The sequence below is a fragment of the Camellia sinensis genome, chromosome 11 (assembly GCF_055761805.1).
Source record: "Camellia sinensis isolate YWXY chromosome 11, ASM5576180v1, whole genome shotgun sequence".
Classification (NCBI taxonomy): domain Eukaryota; kingdom Viridiplantae; phylum Streptophyta; class Magnoliopsida; order Ericales; family Theaceae; genus Camellia; species Camellia sinensis.
This window is the reverse complement of record NC_138971.1, coordinates 50,197,740-50,216,872: the sequence shown is the minus strand read 5'-3', so window position 1 is coordinate 50,216,872 and position 19,133 is coordinate 50,197,740. Positions and strand designations below refer to the sequence as shown.

Below are 19,133 nucleotides of genomic sequence, written 5' to 3'. Positions count from 1 at the left end.
ACAAATCAAGAGATTCCAATTATGTCAAATTGCCAATATTATTAGGGATCCTTCCTTTTAGATGATTTCAACCCAGAAAGATTCATTAACTCTTCTGGAATCTCTCCAACAATGCCATTATTCGAAAGGTCTATGGAGGTGAGAAATTTGAGTGACTTGGTGTATTCCCGTTGGCTTCCTTTCATTGAATCCAAAATGTTCTCTTGATGAAATGCCATAACTTCTTGTTTATTACTTAGATCGAGCATGTCCTCAAGATCTAGTGTAAACTTGGCAGTGAAGTTGTGAAAACAACGAGGGATATTTCCCATTATGTCATTTTGTGCCAAGTTTAACAATTGTAGATTTGGGAGACAACAGAGTTGTGGAGGAATATCACCATAGAAATTATTCGATTGAAGATTGAGAAATGACAAATAAGTTAAGCTATATCCAATCGATGGAGGGATAATATCAGTGAACGCATTTCCACCTAGATCAAGTATGCAAAGAAGTGCCAAATTCAGTAAGGACAAAGGAAGCTTCCCATGAAATCTATTCTTACGTAAGCTCAAGGACACGAGAAATTGTAGGGAACCCAAAGAACTTGGAATATGACCATATAGGTTGTTATTCGACAAATCTAGTACTGCCAAGTAATCCAAGTGTCCTAAGCATCGAGGAATTCTTCCTGATAATTGATTTTTTGAGAAATCAATCATTGTTATATTTGTTGCCTTGCATAAAGACATTGGATGCCACCAGTGAAACGGTTATTTGAGAGAGCAAGAATTTTAAATCCCAGTTTTTTATTATCATCACTCATATGAATAGGTCCTGAAATAAAGTTGTGCGAAAGATCTAATATCATAGCATCTGAAGGAAGTGATGTTAATGGGCCGTTAAATTTGTTAGAACTCAATATCAACTTCCTTTGATTCTCTGTATAATCACAGTATTTACATTCTTGAAATATTGGCACCTTTCCGCTGATCTGATTGTTGGATAAATCCAAGTGTCGAATACCAGAAAAAATATTATGAAACCAATCTGGAATGGTATCTGAGATGCTTGCATTAGACATGACTAAATCTCTAACATTTTTTTGTGTCTTAAGCCACAGAGGAAATTGGGGTCCCACTTTGATGGATGCCATTAGTATGGATGAGAGTAGAAAAGGAGGAACCCATTGAGAGCTCACATTCATAACTAATAATGAGTTTAGAGACAAGTTTAACTCATTTAACCTCTTGAGTTTGGCAAAATGAAGTTCAAATACCATGCCAACAAAAGAATTGTTTGATAAATCTAGCTTTTCTAGTTTTGAAAGTTGTCCAAGACTATTTGGAATGCTCCCATTCAATTGATTATTTCTAGTATTCAACACTCTCAAATATGACAATCTTCCAATTGATGATGGCAGTAGACCATAAAATGAATTATTAGAGATATCAAGGTACTCAAGATTCTTGAACTCTCCCAAGTGGTTTGGCAGATGACCACTAAGCTTGTTATAGGACAAATCAAGTACGCACAAGTTGCAAAGGTTCCACCACATGGAGTTTGGTATTTCACCTTTGAACTTGTTTCTAGTGAAGTGAAGCTCTGTAAGTTGTGTCATATTACCAATCTCACTTGGAATTGGACCTTGAAAACTACTATAATCCAACTTCAGGACTAAAATAGAGTGCAACTTCCCAAAGCAATACGGAATTGAACCATTAAGACTATTAAAACCAAGATCCAAATGGACAAGACTGGTAAGGTTGCACAAAGAATATAATAACATTGAATTATGGAAATTGTTGTCAGAAAGGTCAAAGAAGGTAAGAGCCGTCGACCTTCCAAGAGCATCAAGAATTAAACTGTTAAAATTATTGGAACTGATATCCATATGGACAAGACTACAATACAACATTGAGTTATCAAAGTCATTAAAAGAAAGGTCAAGGACTGTGAGAGATATCAACCTTCCAAGAGTATCTGGTATTGGACCAACTAAAGCGTTATTGCTAAGGTTGAGATGCTGCATTCTTGAACTGAAAAATTGTGACCAAGAGATGTCAAGGTATCTCAAGCTTTTCAGGGAGCCTAAGAAATCTGGAAATTGCATATCTAAAAAATTGTTCATGCTCAAGTCTATGTAACTCAAATGGTTTAAAACGAGTAAAGAAGGACTTATCTCGCCTCTCAATCTGTTCTTGTCAAAATTGGTAGAATGCTGAATAAAATTGCCCTTGTATGAATCAAAAGGGATTGGATTACGTAGATCAAGCTTCATGACATGGTCTGTTGTCCTACTGCAACCGACTCCCTTCCACAGACAACAGTCTTTTCCAACCCACGTGGATAAGCGATTTGCATCATCTTTGAGCTTTCCCCTAAACTCGATAAGAGCTTCTCGCTCACTCGCAATGCAACTCACATTTGAATTTGTACTGCTGCAAACAGTACTCAATTCTTTCAATGAAAAGAAAAGCAAATAACATCAAAAGAGCACTAGAGGTTGTGCTTATGGCTTCTTAGTATGGAAGGTTACTTCGTACGAGTGTATAAAGATGAGAGTTTAGGTTATGCATTGCAATTTTTAAGCATGAACTTGAGGGAACTCTATTAGAAGACTTGATGACTTCAAAAGTCATAGATCATGAATGGCAATTACTTCTTCTTAGGGGTAGAATTTTTTCAACTTTCATATTTCATTGTCATGTTTTTCTACAAGTAGTTGATTATTTTTTATTTTTTTAAAAAAACAAAAAAACAAAAACAAAACAAAAAAAGAAAAAAATCTTTTGCAAGTAATCAAGTCACTTTTAGAAGAGAACAACACTAATTGACTGGAAGAAAACACTTGTTTATATATAGGTTGATTATAAATCTGAGGAGGAATTTGTAGAGGCAAGTAAAAGATGGTGGAAATGTGAAAAAATAGCTTTATTTCATTTACTTTTTCTTTTCTACGTAAATTTCTCTCTAAATTTATGATCAAAATATAACCTAATAGTGTGGAAAGTGGGTGGGAAAAAAAAGGTCTTCAATGTTCAAAATTTCAAATAATGATTAATTCACTATTTTGTACATAATTCTAAAAGTAGTATTAGAGACCCACAAATTGAACCCCTAAATGATGTGGCAAAAGGGATAGACCCCACACAATTGAGTATGTGACAAATTGAAAGTTGACATGTATTATGCCACATCATTGTAGATCAAATTGTTGAAAGTTTTTTTTTATGGATCTTAAACATTTACTAATCATTATTTGAGAATGGTGTGACAACTTGTAATAAATTTTTAGTTTTTAGACTAAAATAGCATATCCCCAAACGGGACCTTAGTGTGTGCTATATATTGTTTCTTTAGTGGTACTATCCTATTTGGTTTAGATTGATTTTCTGAAAATTGAGTTTTTTTATTCTTAGTGATTTTTTTTTAATATTCTAATTAGGTTTTTCACTTTTTAGATGCACCTAAAAAGTAAAATATTTGTAAAAAAATATTTTAAAAAATTTAATAAATATACAAGAATACAAAAACGTACTAAATTTTTGCATATTTTTTTTGAATTTTTATAAATATATATTTTTTATAAATATTATATTTTTTAAGTTTATCTAAATTAAGTGTATCTAAAAAATAATATGTATATATTTAAAATATTAAAAAAATTACAAAACATAAAATATTATGAAAAATAAAAAATTTAATTTTTAAAAAGTCAGAACAATTTGAGGCCTAAGTCAAGCATATATATAAACGCGTGTATTGTTTAGTAAGTAACAAATAACATTTTGTTCCCAGGTGAGTTTGCAATATCAACTACAAAATTTTAGATATTTTGTTATGCCAATTTATGCCAAGGTTACATATTGTGATTGATATTATGAAATTTTACAATAAAATTATATATTTTTTGATAGGGTATATATGTATGTATCCCTCAAGGAGTGCACGCCATAACATTTCCCTATATATGTATATATATTTTGAGCTATATTATAAGTGTTTATATTTAACTAAGTGCCCACGTATATTAACGTCTCAACATAATGTAAATGAGTCATATTTTTTATTTTATCGTTTGAATCTTGACAATAGTATCATTAGTGGCGACTAGAGGAATTTTTATAGATACGATCACTTTATAAACTTAAGTTTTACAAATTTTAAAAAACAAAAACCTAAACTACGTTACTCTATTTTATTTTGAATTTTTTATTTTTTGTCATGTTGTCTATAGTGAATTATATATATATATATATATTAGTTAATTTTTTTAAATGCACCTAAAAAGTAAAATCTTTATAAAAATAAAATCTGATTTTTTGAAATAAAAAAATCACAAAAGTGTATCTAGATTAACTAAAACAAAGAGTAAAAAAAATTAAATTAAAACAATTTACCAAAGGCAAAAGAAACATATAAAATAAAAAATTGAAAAATTATTTTTGAAAAATGTTAATCAAACAAAGTAAATAATGGGTGGTCATTTTGTTTTTGTTTTGTTTTGTTTTTGTTTTTGTTTTTTTTTTTTGTTTTTTGAGAACATGGGACACATTATATTAATAAACAATAATATTACGTAAGTAAGACCCTACAAGGCGATCCCAACTAAACAACAAAACAAAAGATAAAAACAAATTTGCCAAAAAACAGCTACGAGCTAGAGAAAACCACCAATCTTCTCAAAGATATGGTTTGGAAAGCAAGATCTACTTGAAAGCATGCTGTCTCCGTTGACGTTGTCCCCGTAGCTATGGCCCAACTCCGCCACTGCCGCCGCCGGATATCGAACACCACCAGAAGCTAGAGTTGAGAATGAAATATACCCACAATGGTATGAGAGAAGACTTGAGAGAGGAGAGAACCATTGTGGGTATTGAAAATCTAAAAATCTATGTCGAAATCAGAGGAGAAAACTCTCATAACCCCTATTTCGGACATAAAAAGTCCAAATCTACACTCAAAAATTGTAGATCTATACTCTAAGAGTGTAGATCTACATTTTAGAAGTGTAAAATGGGTCTTCGAAATGTCGCCAGAGCAATGCTGAAGTATCGCTAGAAATCAGCTAGAGAGAGAGAGAGGCTCTGCTCTCTCTCTGGACCTTCTTTAATGGGTGGTTGCTGGTGGGTGAATAATATGTGAAAATGGTATAAGTATTTATGGTAGGTGGATGGTGGATGGTGAGCGAGAATTGTAGATATATTTTGAAGAATGCCCGGATAGGTGGATGATTGGTCAGAATTGTAGATATCTTTGCGAGATTGGTGGGTAGATGTTAGTGGGATTTATTTTTTAATTTTAAAGTAGATAGTATTATTTTATTTTATTTTAAATATTGTAGTGGCATGTGAATGGTGGGTGAATTAGAATAATTCTTTTTTCAAAAATTTTAATTTTTTTTATTTGTCTAATCATGTAAAATGTGAATATATAATTTTTTTTTTATATAAAGAGTTAAAAAGATCATAAAAGACAAAAAAAAAATAATTTAAAAAAAAATTCAAAAAAACTATATCCAAACATCATCTAAAACATAGGAGAAAAAGTTAGTTGGAATGGTGCCAAAATGGCATTGCACCAGTGTGGCGCCATTACTATAATTCGGCATTTTGTAACTGCAACTCAAACGGTGAACAAGTAAAATATATAGCTAAAGTTATAATTTAGCAACAAATGGTGTAAAATAGCAATATGGCAACAATGTTGCTCCAATTGTCAAATTGCTATTTTTAGCTTAATCAACTTTCAGGTGGTCGTCCGAGTGATCGTCCAAATTAGCAATTTTAACAAACATTCAGTGGTCATCCGGGTGGTTGTCCACAATTTATTATCTTTCTTATCTGAGCCGAAATGTTACACTTTGAGACTCTTGTTTTATGTTTTAAGTTTTTGAATTTATCATATTTAATACAATAAAGTGTTTTTCATCATTTTCAGATTAATATCACTCCAAAAACAAAAGGATCCTAAAAAGAAACTGTCACGCCCTCAAAATAAACCCACAATATCATACAGTCAAGTTATAGGAAAAAGATATTATATTGCAATCATCAAAGTAGCCTTACGAAATGTATTACACGTTGACAACAAAAGTAACTGCCCTATAGGCTTACAACTTTCCAAGTCAACACTTGGTTACAAAATGAGAGTACTAACTCAAATACATATTAAGCCCTTGGCTTGAATTTGCATGGAATACATCCAAAGAAAACAAAACAACAAAATAGTATGTCCGCTATAGCGACCTCGGTCTTTTCCCATTTGATTATTGTATCCGGACTTAGGTTCCGTAGATTCTATCATTGTATAATTGTTGTAGTCATTCTTTATTTTCTTATTTGGAGTTATAGGATGTGTTGGGCAGGTTTGTTTCAGGTTGGTTGGGTTCGGAAACCAAGAGTTGCTGTCCAGTTTTTGGGTTGGTCGCTCGAGCGAGTACTTGGTCGCTCGAGCGAGGGTTGTTTTTATGTTTGGGTGGCTCGAGCCAGATTTTCTTAGCTCGAGCGAGAGTTTGCGTCTGATTTGGACCTGTGACTGTGCATTCTTGGCTCGAGCGAGCTTTTCTTCGCTCGAGCGAGTTAGTTCGTTCTTCGCTCGAGCGATAGTTCCTTCGCTCGAGCGTGTGTCTTGTTACAGACCTGAGGGTTTGAGTTCTTCGCTCGATCGAGTTTTCTTTCGCTCGAGCGAGCTTTTGGGTTGTTGGCTTGAGCAAGGCTTCCTTGGCTCGAGCGTAGCTTCTCTGTGTCTGGTCGCTCAAGCGACCAAGTCTTCGCTCGAGCGAGCCTGTCCAGTTTATATACACAGCAGCGGGTTTTTAATCAGTTTTTATCATCCTTTTAGATTCCAAACCCTAAGGTTCGACTTCTCTCTCTCCCTACTCGTCTTCTCTCTTAGGTTTGATCTGTTTAGAGTGTGTTTCTACCCTAGTTGCTTTATTAAAAAGATAGAGTGAGTCGAGGGCTTCCATTTAATCTGAACATTTGGCGATTTGGAGCACTTTGGTATTTGGGTATTCATCTCTGTCTTCTCCATTTGGGTTGTTTTCTTCGAGGTAGGGATTTCCTACTCCATTTTATAGGTTTTGTTCTAAGTTTTGGTATTTTGACATGTTGGGGATACTTTGGTAAATTTTGGAAAAAACCCTAGTTGTATTATTAAATTAATTTGTATAATTAATTCATGGAATTGGGAAAAGATGGTTAAATTCATGGAATTGGGGAACTCATTGTTTAAATGGCGTAGTTGGATAATTTGAATCATTTGTCTATTGAATTGTTGACATAGTTATTTTCAGTTTAGAAATAACTGTTTTGGGCTATCGGTGGAGGATAGTCGTGATTGTTGTAGACATTGCATGCGGATTAGGAATAACTGAAACTAATCACATAGGTTAAGTCATTAATTTTGACTATTGCATTGATACAGAAAATACGTGTATTGATTGAGCATTGCATTTGCATACATTGTTTTGTGTGGGAGGAGATAGGGGATGTACTCCACGGTTTAGGGGAAGATAGGGGATGGACCTCTAAACCGGATTTTGTTTGGGAGGAGATAGGGGATGGACTCCAATAGCATCACTTTTATGTGTGCTTATTTATATATAAGTGTTTTATTGATACAGCACTAAAATGTGTATCAATCTGGAAGTATGAAGTGTTTTGATTTGAGCTTGAGTCTCATTTGTTTGTTGATATTGGAAGGATATGATTATGATATATGTACATCACTGTTGTAAGTTTGGCCAGGTTCTGAGCCATGTTGATAAAATTGGAAAGTAAAACGTGTCTTAGACAATAGTGTCATGAGACTGTAAAATGAAGTAATTGATTATCTTGGTTAACCATCTGTTGAATGCTATTGCTTTATTCATTGCTTATATGTGGTTTAATATGTCTACTGGGCTGTGGCTCACCCTTTATGGGAACATCATTTTCAGGTTCAGGTAATAAGCTACCTCCAAGAACTTAGCTTGGAAGGACTTGGATTTTTGAAGACCATTTTTAATTATTTGTTTTTCATTGTTAGTACATGTAAACACTCAAGCCTAGGGCTTTATTTATATTTGAGTTAGAACTCATACTTTGTGTCCAAGTGTTGTCTTGGAAAGATGTAAGCCTGTAGGGCATTTTATTCGATGTTACATGTAATGCTTTTATTTAGTAATACTCTGATGAATGAATTAATAAATTGTTTCCTTTAAATAATGCATGTCAATGATATATATGTATAATGGGTTTATTTTGAGGGCGTTACAACTTGGTATCAGAGCGTACCGGGTTTGAATACTTTGGGTACGTGGGAAGTGATTAGTATCACATTGGGTTCGTCTCGTTTGATAGAGACTTAGTGTAATGTTGTATGCTTATGTGATAACATCTTTATGTGATTATGTGGGTATGGAATGTAGTTTCTGGGATGATGATTGGACCCTTGAGTTTCTAGTAGTCTTGTTGGAAAGGCACTTGATCACTGCTGCTTCCAACCGGAACTATAGTAACGCATTGGGACTATCATTATCCGGAAATGAAATTCGTAGGTGCTTATGTGATTATGTGCTTACGTGGAATGAATTACTGTTGTCCAATGCATTAGGACGCGAGTGTTTAGCTTCGGCACATTTATTAATGTGCTAATGTCTTTGTTTCCTTTATTAGGATGTCAGGACGAGGACGAGGACGAGGACGCGGTAGACGTGGTAGGCCGGGTAGGCAGGAGGTGCCTGTGCTAGAGGAGATTCCGGCAGTTCAGGAGGGAATTGGCCAGGTCAATGTGGCCGAGCCAGTAGGCCAGCAGGCTATGGGCGCTCTAGCCCGAGAGATAGCAGGGGCATTCAGGGAGTCGGTAGGCATTCCCAGAGCTGAGAATCAAGCTCAGGTTGTTGTTGCGGATGCAGGACCTTCCTTTCTGAAGAGGGAGTTCTTCCGGTCTAATCCGGATGAATTTGTGGGTGATCCTAAAGAGCCGCTTAAGGCAGATGAATGGCTCGAACAGACAACGAAGACGTTTGAGATGCTTGGCATCGAAGACGAGGGGTTGAAAGTGACCTTGGCATCTTTCCAGTTGAAGGGGGATGCGGGTCAGTGGTGGAAGTTTACTAAGGGTCGTATAGGAGGTACATGGGAGGCTTTTGTGAATGCTTTCCAGGAGAAGTTCTTATCTCCGGCAGTCAGGGAGAAGCTGAGAGACCAGTTTTGTCAGCTTAAGCAGTCGAGTTCTTCAGTGGCCGAGTTTGAGGCTGCATTTACTAGCTTGTCCAGGTTTGCACCTGAGTTGGTGGCGTCTGAGGAACACCGTTGTATTGAGTTTGAGAAGAAGTTGAGGCGTGGCCTCAAGTTGAGAGTTGGGGGAACTATGATTCGGGATTATGGGCGTATGGTTGATGCTGCAGCCCACATGGAGATCATGATGCAGGAAAAGGAGGAAGGACAGAAGGGCTCCAAGAGGAGTCAGGATAGTCAGAGTGATGGTAGGAGACAGAAGGGTTTTAATCCCCAACAGTCTCAGGGTAGCTTTTCTATATCGACTTTTCCTGTGCCGAGTGCTAGTTCGGGGAAAGGCAGTCAGGGAGACATTACCTGTTTCAAGTGTGGCCAGCTGGGCCACAAGTCTCCAGTTTGTCCTCAGAGGGGAAGAGTGCAGAGAGCAGCATCATCTTCGGCTCGATCTCAGAGCCAGAGTCAGGGTAGAGGCCAGCCACTCTCGTGTTATCAGTGTGGTCAGCCAGGGCATATGAAGAGTTATTTCCCTCAGTTGGGTGGCACACCTGGTGTATCTGGTTTGAGGCAGATTCAGGGTCAGCAGCCAGCTCAGTCGGGTCAGGCCTCGAGGGCCAATCAGGGGGCTTCATCGTCCCAGTCAGTGCAACAATCTTATGCTCCTAGGGGTGAGCAGGTTGATCAGAGGTCGTCTGGGCGCGTGTATGCTGTTACCGCGCAGGATCTTGTACCGGCACCATCAGTTGTGAGAGGTACCTTCTTGTTTTTCAACTCGGTTGCTAATGTTTTGATTGATACGGGTGCATCTCATTCCTTTGTGTCTGCTGCATTTGCATCTGTTTTGGAGTTGGAGTTAGCACAGCTAGCATCTCCTATTTGTGTAGTGTCACCTCTTGGGGGTGAATTGATTTTGAAACAAGGCGTTAGGGGTTGTGATATAGAGGTTGATTATCATAGAATCCCATTTTCCTTTGTAGTTATGCCTATGAGGGGCTTCGATGTCATTTTGGGTATGGACTGGTTATCGTCTTACCGGGCAGTTATTGATTGCTACCGCCAGAGGGTCACTTGTTGTACTGTGAGCGGAGAGTATTTTCATTTTCTGGGGGACCGGGTTGGTGATGTGTTGCCACCGGGGTATGTTCCGCGAGGACGGAGTGAGCTTAGTGGTCTACTTGCTAACCTTTCGAATAGTGAGGATGATAAGTCTCACATTGTGTTGCCAAGGGTGGTTTGTGGGTACTCGGACGTCTTTCCCGAGGATCTTGTTGGTTTGCCACCGCATCGAGAGATTGAGTTCTTTATTGACCTAGTGCCCGGCACGGCGCCGATTTCCATGGCACCTTATCGTTTTGCCCCAGCCGAGTTAGTTGAGTTGAAGATTCAGCTCCAGGAGTTGCTAGATAAGGGCTTTATTCGTCCTAGTGTTTCGCCGTGGGGAGCACCGGCCCTCTTTGTTAAAAAGAAAGGTGGTGCTTTGAGACTTTATATAGATTACCGAAAATTGAATCGGGCTACGGTTAAGAATAAGTACCCTATGCCTCGTATAGATGATCTGTTTGACCAGTTGAAGGGTTCCTGTTGTTTCTCTAAGATAGACTTGAGATCGGGTTACCACCAGTTGAGGGTCAGGGAGGAGGATATTCCGAAGACGACATTCCGTACACGGTATGGCCACTATGAGTTTCTGGTGATGCCATTTGGGCTCACCAATGCACCGGTAGTTTTTATGGATTTGATGAACCGGATCTTCCGGAAATTCTTGGATCGGTTTGTAGTCGTTTTTGTGAATGATATCCTTATCTATTCGCCTTCTGAGGAGGAGCACGAGGGACACTTGAGAGTGGTGCTTGAGTTACTTAGAGCCCATAGGTTGTATGCCAAGTTTGGGAAGTGTGAGTTCTGGTTGAGGGAAGTTAAATTCTTAGGCCACGTGGTATCCGGGGAAGGGGTGTCTGTTGATGCATCCAAGGTTGAGGCAGTGCAGGATTGGGCACAGCCTAAGAGTGTGTTTGAGATCCGCAGTTTTCTGGGATTAGCTGGGTATTACCGTCGGTTTGTGAAAGATTTCTCCAAGTTAGCGTCACCGTTGACTAGACTGACTCGGAAGGGAGTCAAATTTGTATGGGGAGAGACTTGTGAAAAGTCGTTCCAGGAGTTAAAAGTTAGACTGACCACCGCTCCAGTCTTGATTATTCTAGAGAGAGGGTTGGGTTATGCAGTCTATTGTGACGCCTCACGAGAGGGTCTGGGTTGTGTGTTGATGCAGGAAGGGAAAGTAGTTGCCTATGGCTCACGTCAGTTGAAAATCCATGAGCAGAATTACCCTACGCATGATTTAGAGTTAGCAGCTGTGATATTTGCCTTGAAGATTTGGAGGCATTATCTTTATGGTGAGAGGTTCGAGGTGTTCTCGGATCATAAGAGTTTGAAATATTTGTTTACACAGAAAGATTTGAACTTGAGGCAGAGGAGGTGGATGGAATTTATAGAGGATTATGACTTTGAGTTGCATTATCATCCGGGAAAGGCCAATGTGGTGGCCGATGCCCTTAGCAGAAAACCTGTTGGTGTCATAGCTAGTATAGCCATCCGAGAATGGGAGATGTTGGGTGCACTTGGGGAGTTTAATTTACTTCTGGGCGAATCCATTGAGGCTGCGGCCTTGTTTTCTGTTGTTGTACAGCCGACACTCGTGACTCGAGTGTTAGAGGCTCAGAGGGGTGACCTTGAGGTAGAAACCCTCCGTGAGAAGATTTCCGGTGGGAAGGTTGAGAAAGGTTTGACGGTGTATCCCGACCTGAGTGTGAGATACCGAGACCGTCTGTTTGTGCCAGAGTCTTGTCGAGAGGAGGTACTCCGAGATTTTCATCATTCACGCCTTGCGGTGCATCCGGGAGGCACTAAGATGTATCGGGATTTGTGTCGCCAGTTCTGGTGGCGGGGTATGAAGAGAGATGTGGCAGCTTTCATATCTAAGTGCCTTATTTGTCAGCAAGTGAAGGCCGAACATCAGAGGCCAGCGGGTTTGTTGCAACCCTTGCCTATTGCCGAGTGGAAGTGGGAACACGTCACTATGGACTTCGTTGTGGGTCTTCCGAGGACTCAGCGGGGTAGTGATGCTATTTGGGTGGTTGTAGACCGGTTGACTAAGTCGGCGCACTTCATTCCTATGCGCGTGAGAGATTCGGTAGATCATCTTGCCGACTTGTACATTCGGGACATAGTGAGGTTACACGGGGTTCCTGTGACGATCGTCTCAGATAGAGATCCTCGTTTTACTGCCAGGTTGTGGCAGAGTTTGCAGAGTGCCTTAGGCACTAAGTTGACCTTTAGCACGGCTTACCATCCTCAAACTGACGGGCAGTCCGAGCGTACTATTCAGATCGTTGAGGATATGCTGCGGGGTTGTGTTCTAGACTTTAGTGGGTCGTGGGAGAGGCACTTGCCGTTGGTGGAGTTTGCCTACAACAACAGTTTCCAGTCTAGTATCGGTATGGCACCATTTGAGGCCTTGTATGGACGACCGTGTAGATCTCCTGTTTGTTGGGCCGAGGTGGGTGATGCACCTCTGTTGGGTCCAGAGTTGGTGAGGGAAACGACGGAGAAAGTTGAGCTTATCCGTAAGAGACTTGTTACAACACAGAGTCGTCAGAAATCTTATGCCGACCGTAGGAGGAGATCTTTGGTGTTTGAGGTGGGTGATCATGTCTTTCTGAAGATATCACCTAGACGGGGTTTGATGAGATTTGGGAAGAGCGGGAAGTTGTCCCCTCGGTTCATTGGTCCGTTTGAGATCCTTGAGAGGATTGGCGAGGCTGCTTATCGTTTAGCTTTACCACCGCAGTTGTCCAGAGTACATGACGTGTTTCATGTGAGTATGCTTCGGAAGTATGAGCCGGATCCATCACATGTGTTGGATTGGACTGATTTAGTGATTGATGAGGATGTTTCGTATGAGGAGAGACCGGTTCGGATCTTGGATAGGCGGGATCAAGTTTTGCGAGGCAAAACCATCCCTTTGGTCAAAGTTTTGTGGAAACACCACGGAGTGGAGGAAGCCACTTGGGAACATGAATTGGAAGTCCGCCAGAAATACCCGGACATGTTTGTCGATTTGTAATCTTGTATTTAGATTTTGTAAAACGTTGTGTATGTTTTAGTAAATGGGTGTATCTTGAAACTTGCTTCATTATAGAAGTTTAGTGTAACATTGCATCTGTTGAGTACATTGTTGAATGGGTTGTATATATCATGCGATTGAATATGATATGGGAATTGTTAACATTGAAAGGAATAATGCATAATAATGATACAGGTTGAGATATATGTTGTGTTATATATCTAATGTGAGATACCTCTTGATAAAGAGATGAAATGACCAGTTTTGGGTCAAGATGTTTACTAATGAATTGTAAAAAAAAAAAAAATCTATTTTCAAAAACTTATGCTTAATTTCGGGGACGAAATTCTTTGAAGGGGGGGAGGTTATAGCGACCCCGGTCTTTTCCCATTTGATTATTATATCCAGACTTAGGTTCCGTAGATTCTATCATTGTGTAATTGTTGTAGTCATTCTTTATTTTCTTATTTGGAGTTATAGGATGTGTTGGGCAGGTTTGTTTCAGGTTGGTTGGGTTCGGAAACTAAGAGTTGCTGTCCAGTTTTTGGGTTGGTCGCTCGAGCGAGTACTTGGTCGCTCGAGCGAGGGTTGTTTTTATGTTTGGGTGGCTCGAGCCAGATTTTCTTAGCTCGAGCGAGAGTTTGCGTCTGATTTGGACCTGTGACTGTGCATTCTTGGCTCGAGCGAGCTTTTCTTCGCTCGAGCGAGTTAGTTCGTTCTTCGCTCGAGCGATAGTTCCTTCGCTCGAGCATGTGTCTGGTTACAGACCTGAGGGTTTGAGTTCTTCGCTCGATCGAGTTTTCTTTCGCTCGAGCGAGCTTTTGGGTTGTTGGCTTGAGCAAGGCTTCCTTGGCTCGAGCGTAGCTTCTCTGTGTCTGGTCGCTCGAGCGACCAAGTCTTCGCTCGAGCGAGCCTGTCCAGTTTATATACACAGCAGCGGGTTTTTAATCATTTTTTATCATCTTTTTAGATTCCAAACCCTAAGGTCCGACTTCTCTCTCTCCCTACTCGTCTTCTCTCTTAGGTTTGATCTGTTTAGAGTGTGTTTCTACCCTAGTTGCTTTATTAAAAAGATAGAGTGAGTCGAGGGCTTCCATTTAATCTGAACATTTGGCGATTTGGAGCACTTTGGTATTTGGGTATTCATCTCTGTCTTCTCCATTTGGGTTGTTTTCTTCGAGGTAGGGATTTCCTACTCCATTTTATAGGTTTTGTTCTAAGTTTTGGTATTTTGACATGTTGGGGATACTTTGGTAAATTTTGGAAAAAACCCTAGTTGTATTATTAAATTAATTTGTATAATTAATTCATGGAATTGGGAAAAGATGGTTAAATTCATGGAATTGGGGAACTCATTGTTTAAATGGCGTAGTTGGATAATTTGAATCATTTGTCTATTGAATTGTTGACATAGTTATTTTCAGTTTAGAAATAACTGTTTTGGGCTATCGGTGGAGGATAGTCGTGATTGTTGTAGACATTGCATGCGGATTAGGAATAACTGAAACTAATCACATAGGTTAAGTCATTAATTTTGACTATTGCATTGATACAGAAAATACGTGTATTGATTGAGCATTGCATTTGCATACATTGTTTTGTGTGGGAGGAGATAGGGGATGTACTCCACGGTTTAGGGGAAGATAGGGGATGGACCTCTAAACCGGATTTTGTTTGGGAGGAGATAGGGGATGGACTCCAATAGCATCACTTTTATGTGTGCTTATTTATATATAAGTGTTTTATTGATACAGCACTAAAATGTGTATCAATCTGGAAGTATGAAGTGTTTTGATTTGAGCTTGAGTCTCATTTGTTTGTTGATATTGGAAGGATATGATTATGATATATGTACATCACTGTTGTAAGTTTGGCCAGGTTCTGAGCCATGTTGATAAAATTGGAAAGTAAAACGTGTCTTAGACAATAGTGTCATGAGACTGTAAAATGAAGTAATTGATTATCTTGGTTAACCATCTGTTGAATGCTATTGCTTTATTCATTGCTTATATGTGGTTTAGTATATTTCTACTGGGCTGTGGCTCACCCTTTATGGGAACATCATTTTCAGGTTCAAGTAATAAGCTACCTCCAAGAACTTAGCTTGGAAGGACTTGGATTTTTGAAGACCATTTTTAATTATTTGTTTTTCATTGTTAGTACATGTAAACACTCAAGCCTAGGGCTTTATTTATATTTGAGTTAGAACTCATACTTTGTGTCCAAGTGTTGTCTTGGAAAGATGTAAGCCTGTAGGGCATTTTATTCGATGTTACATGTAATGCTTTTATTTAGTAATACTCTGATGAATGAATTAATAAATTGTTTCCTTTAATAATGCATGTCAATGATATATATGTATAATGGGTTTATTTTGAGGGCGTTACATCTGCCTCTAGTCTCCCAAGCTATGTTCTTGGAGGTGGCATACCGTCGGTACCTGAAAATGAAGTCCCATATAGGGTGAGCCACAACCCAGTAGAAATATACTAAACCAACTATAAATAATTACTAAAATAATAACATTCAATAGATGGTCTACACTTATATTCCAACTTATGTCATATTACAGTTTCATGACAATCATGCCCATGCAATATTTCACCTTCCATTCCTTATTCGCCATCAAGTTTGAAAACAAGGCTCAGAGTCTGGCCAAATAATTTAATGAGATTATAACTCATCACTAAAATACTTTCGAAATTCATTATGGATACACATTTTGGTGCTGTATCAATAACACATAAAACCACTTTCACACTTCACAAATGATAATAATATACATTTTAGTGCTATATCAAATCAAACAAACACTTCTATACTTCACAAGTGATACACATTTTAGTGCTGTATCAATCTCAAACAAAATTCGGTTTAGAGGTCCATCCCCCATCTTCCAATAAACCGTGGAGTACATCCCCCATCTCCTCCCACACAATACAATGTATATAAGCAATTATCATATACAAATTTAATCAATCAAGATAAGTGATACACATTTTAGTGCTACATCAATGTCAAACAAAACACTTATATAATTCACAAATGATACACATTGTAGTGCTGTATTAATCTCAAACAAAATCCGGTTTAGAGGTCCATCCCCTATCTTCCAATAAACCGTGGAGTACATCCCCCATCTCCTCCCACACAATACAATGTATATAAGCAATTATCATATACAAATTTAATCAATCAAGACAAGTGATACACATTTTAGTGCTACATCAATGTCAAACAAAACACTTCTATAATTCACAAATGATACGCATTGTAGTGCTGTATCAATCTCAAACAAAATGCGGTTTAGAGGTCCATCCCCCATCTTCCAATAAACCGTGGAGTACATCCCCCATCTCCTCCCACACAATACAATGTATATAAGCAATTATCATATACAAATTTAATCAATCAATACAAAATTTGATGTATTATACCAACCGCTACATTCGATAACATACCCAATTGATTAGTTATAGTTTGCCTAATTATCATGCATTGTCTACAACAATCAAGACTATCATCCACCGATAGCCCAAACAGTTATTTCTAAACAGAAAATAAATGCACCAAATGGATAAAGTATCAACATTTTATCTAGGTGAGCGATAAATTAATCCAACAACACCCTTTGATCCCGTACCTTTCCAATTTGAATATTTCCTATTCAATCTCTCATTTTCCTAAATTAATTATACAAATTAATTTAAAATAACAGTTAGGGTTTTTTTTCCATATTTACAATACCAACTCTAAGGTTCCGTTTTCCATCAATAATCCAACACCAAGTCCATCTTCCAATGTATTACATACATAAAGGTTTATATGTTTGAAACCCCATCTTTTGAAAATTACATAAAGACCCCAAAACCTTCTCAAAATTACCCAACAACCCCCAACATATCAAAATGCCAAAATTTAAAGACAAAGCTCATAAGATGGAGTAGGATATCCCTACCTCGAAGTTAGAGCTCAAACGGAGGAGAGGACCAAACTCAAAGTGCTCCAAACTCCAAACTTTTCGAATCAAAACGTAGCACTCGACGATCAACACATTTTTTGTAAAGGCCAAAGGGTAGGAGAACACTCTAACTAGATCAATCCTAAGAGAGAAGAGAGATTCTAGAGAGAGGAGCTCTCAAAAGATATTTTGGGAAAGTAAGAGAGAGAAAAGAAAAGTGAAAAGTGATTAAAAAATACCCAGCTGCCAACTGATATACGCATGACCCGCTTGAGCGGATAATAGAACGCTCGAGCGTCAAGCACAAAAACTGGAACCACTCGAGCGCAAGAAGGCCCGCTCGAGCTCTAAGACACAAGAATAAAGTACATCCGCTCGAGCGCGAAAACCAGTTCGCTCGAGCGTAGATTCTTCTCTCCCAGTATTTTCACAGACAATGAACACCACGCTCGAGCGCCAACAGACCCGCTCGAGCTCGACCCGCTCGAGCGTAACGAAACCCGCTCGAGCGTGAAAAATACATATGCAGAAGTTTTGCAGAGGCACAGATACTGGAAGTATGAAATCTCCGCTCAAGCGCACAAGGACCCGCTCGAGCGGACCACTCAAAAAAAAAAACTGGGCAACAAGAATTGAGACCAAAATTCAACCTACCTGTAACCACTAAGCCCAACACTTCCTAAAACTCAAATAAATAGAATTAAAGGATAACAAGAAGACATAAAACCACCAACTCCACGGAACCAAGGTCCGGAATACAACCAATACAGAAAGGGAAAACCAGGATCGCTATAGAAACAAAAAGAGCAAACAGTCCATAACTAAGGTGCCGTTTGGTAACACTTACGTTTTCAGTTTTCTATTTATATTTACAAAAATTTAAAAAACTCAAATAAAAACTTGTTTGGTAAATTTTTGATTTATAAATCAGTGGTCTCAGTTTATAAATTTAGCCAAAAAATGTAAACTCAAAAAATGTGTTTCCGTTTTGAGTTTTGAGTTTTTTTTTTTACCACGCAACACTAGTCACCACCTGCCACCATTTTCCACCACTGTCTTCCGCTACCACCCTCCACCACCACCTGCCACCACCACTCACCACCCACCTGCCACCACCACCTGCCACCTGCCACCACCACCACCTACCTGCCACCCACCACCCGTTTGCCACCCATTCGCTACTACCACCCACCCTCGCTGCCACCACCACTACCACCACCACCACCCACCACCCTACCTGCCATCCACACGCTACCACCCACCACCTGCCACTACCATCCACCGCCCGCCACCACCACTCCGCCACCTACCACCACCCGCCACCACTAGCCACCCACCACCACCACCCACCCACCACCGCCACCGACCTGCCACCACCACCCACCACCACCACCACCACCACCACTCGCTACCACCCACCACTACCACCACCCACTCGCTACCACCCGCCACCGTCACCCACCCACCACCCACCACTACCACCACCCGCCACTACCCACCACCACTCGCCATCCGGTACCCACCTGCCACCACCACCCGCCACTACCGCCACTACCACCCACTCGTTACCACCCACCACACGCCACCGTCACCCACTCACCCACGATCACCACCCGCCACCTAACCGCCACCACTACCCACCCGCCACCACCCACCACTACCCGTCATCCGCCACCCACTTGCCACCACCACCAGCCACCACTACCACCACCACCCACTCGCTACCACCCACCACCCGCCACCGTCACCGTCACCCACCCACCCACCACCACCACCCGTCACTTATCCGCCACCACCCGCAACCCGCCACCCACCTGCCACCACTACCCACCATCTGCCACCACTC

At 39.7% G+C, this 19,133-nt stretch overlaps 1 protein-coding gene across 1 annotated transcript; it reads right to left on the bottom strand.

Moving 5' to 3' along the window:
• Positions 1-703: 703 nt before the first annotated feature.
• Positions 704-2,621, bottom strand: LOC145802320 (receptor-like protein EIX2). The gene is made up of 2 exons (XM_082895012.1): positions 2,579-2,621; positions 704-2,439 (listed from the first exon to the last, which is right to left on the bottom strand). Exons 1-2 carry the CDS (start codon positions 2,619-2,621, stop codon positions 704-706), a joined length of 1,779 nt encoding a protein of 592 aa, XP_082751138.1.
• Positions 2,622-19,133: the final 16,512 nt, after the last annotated feature.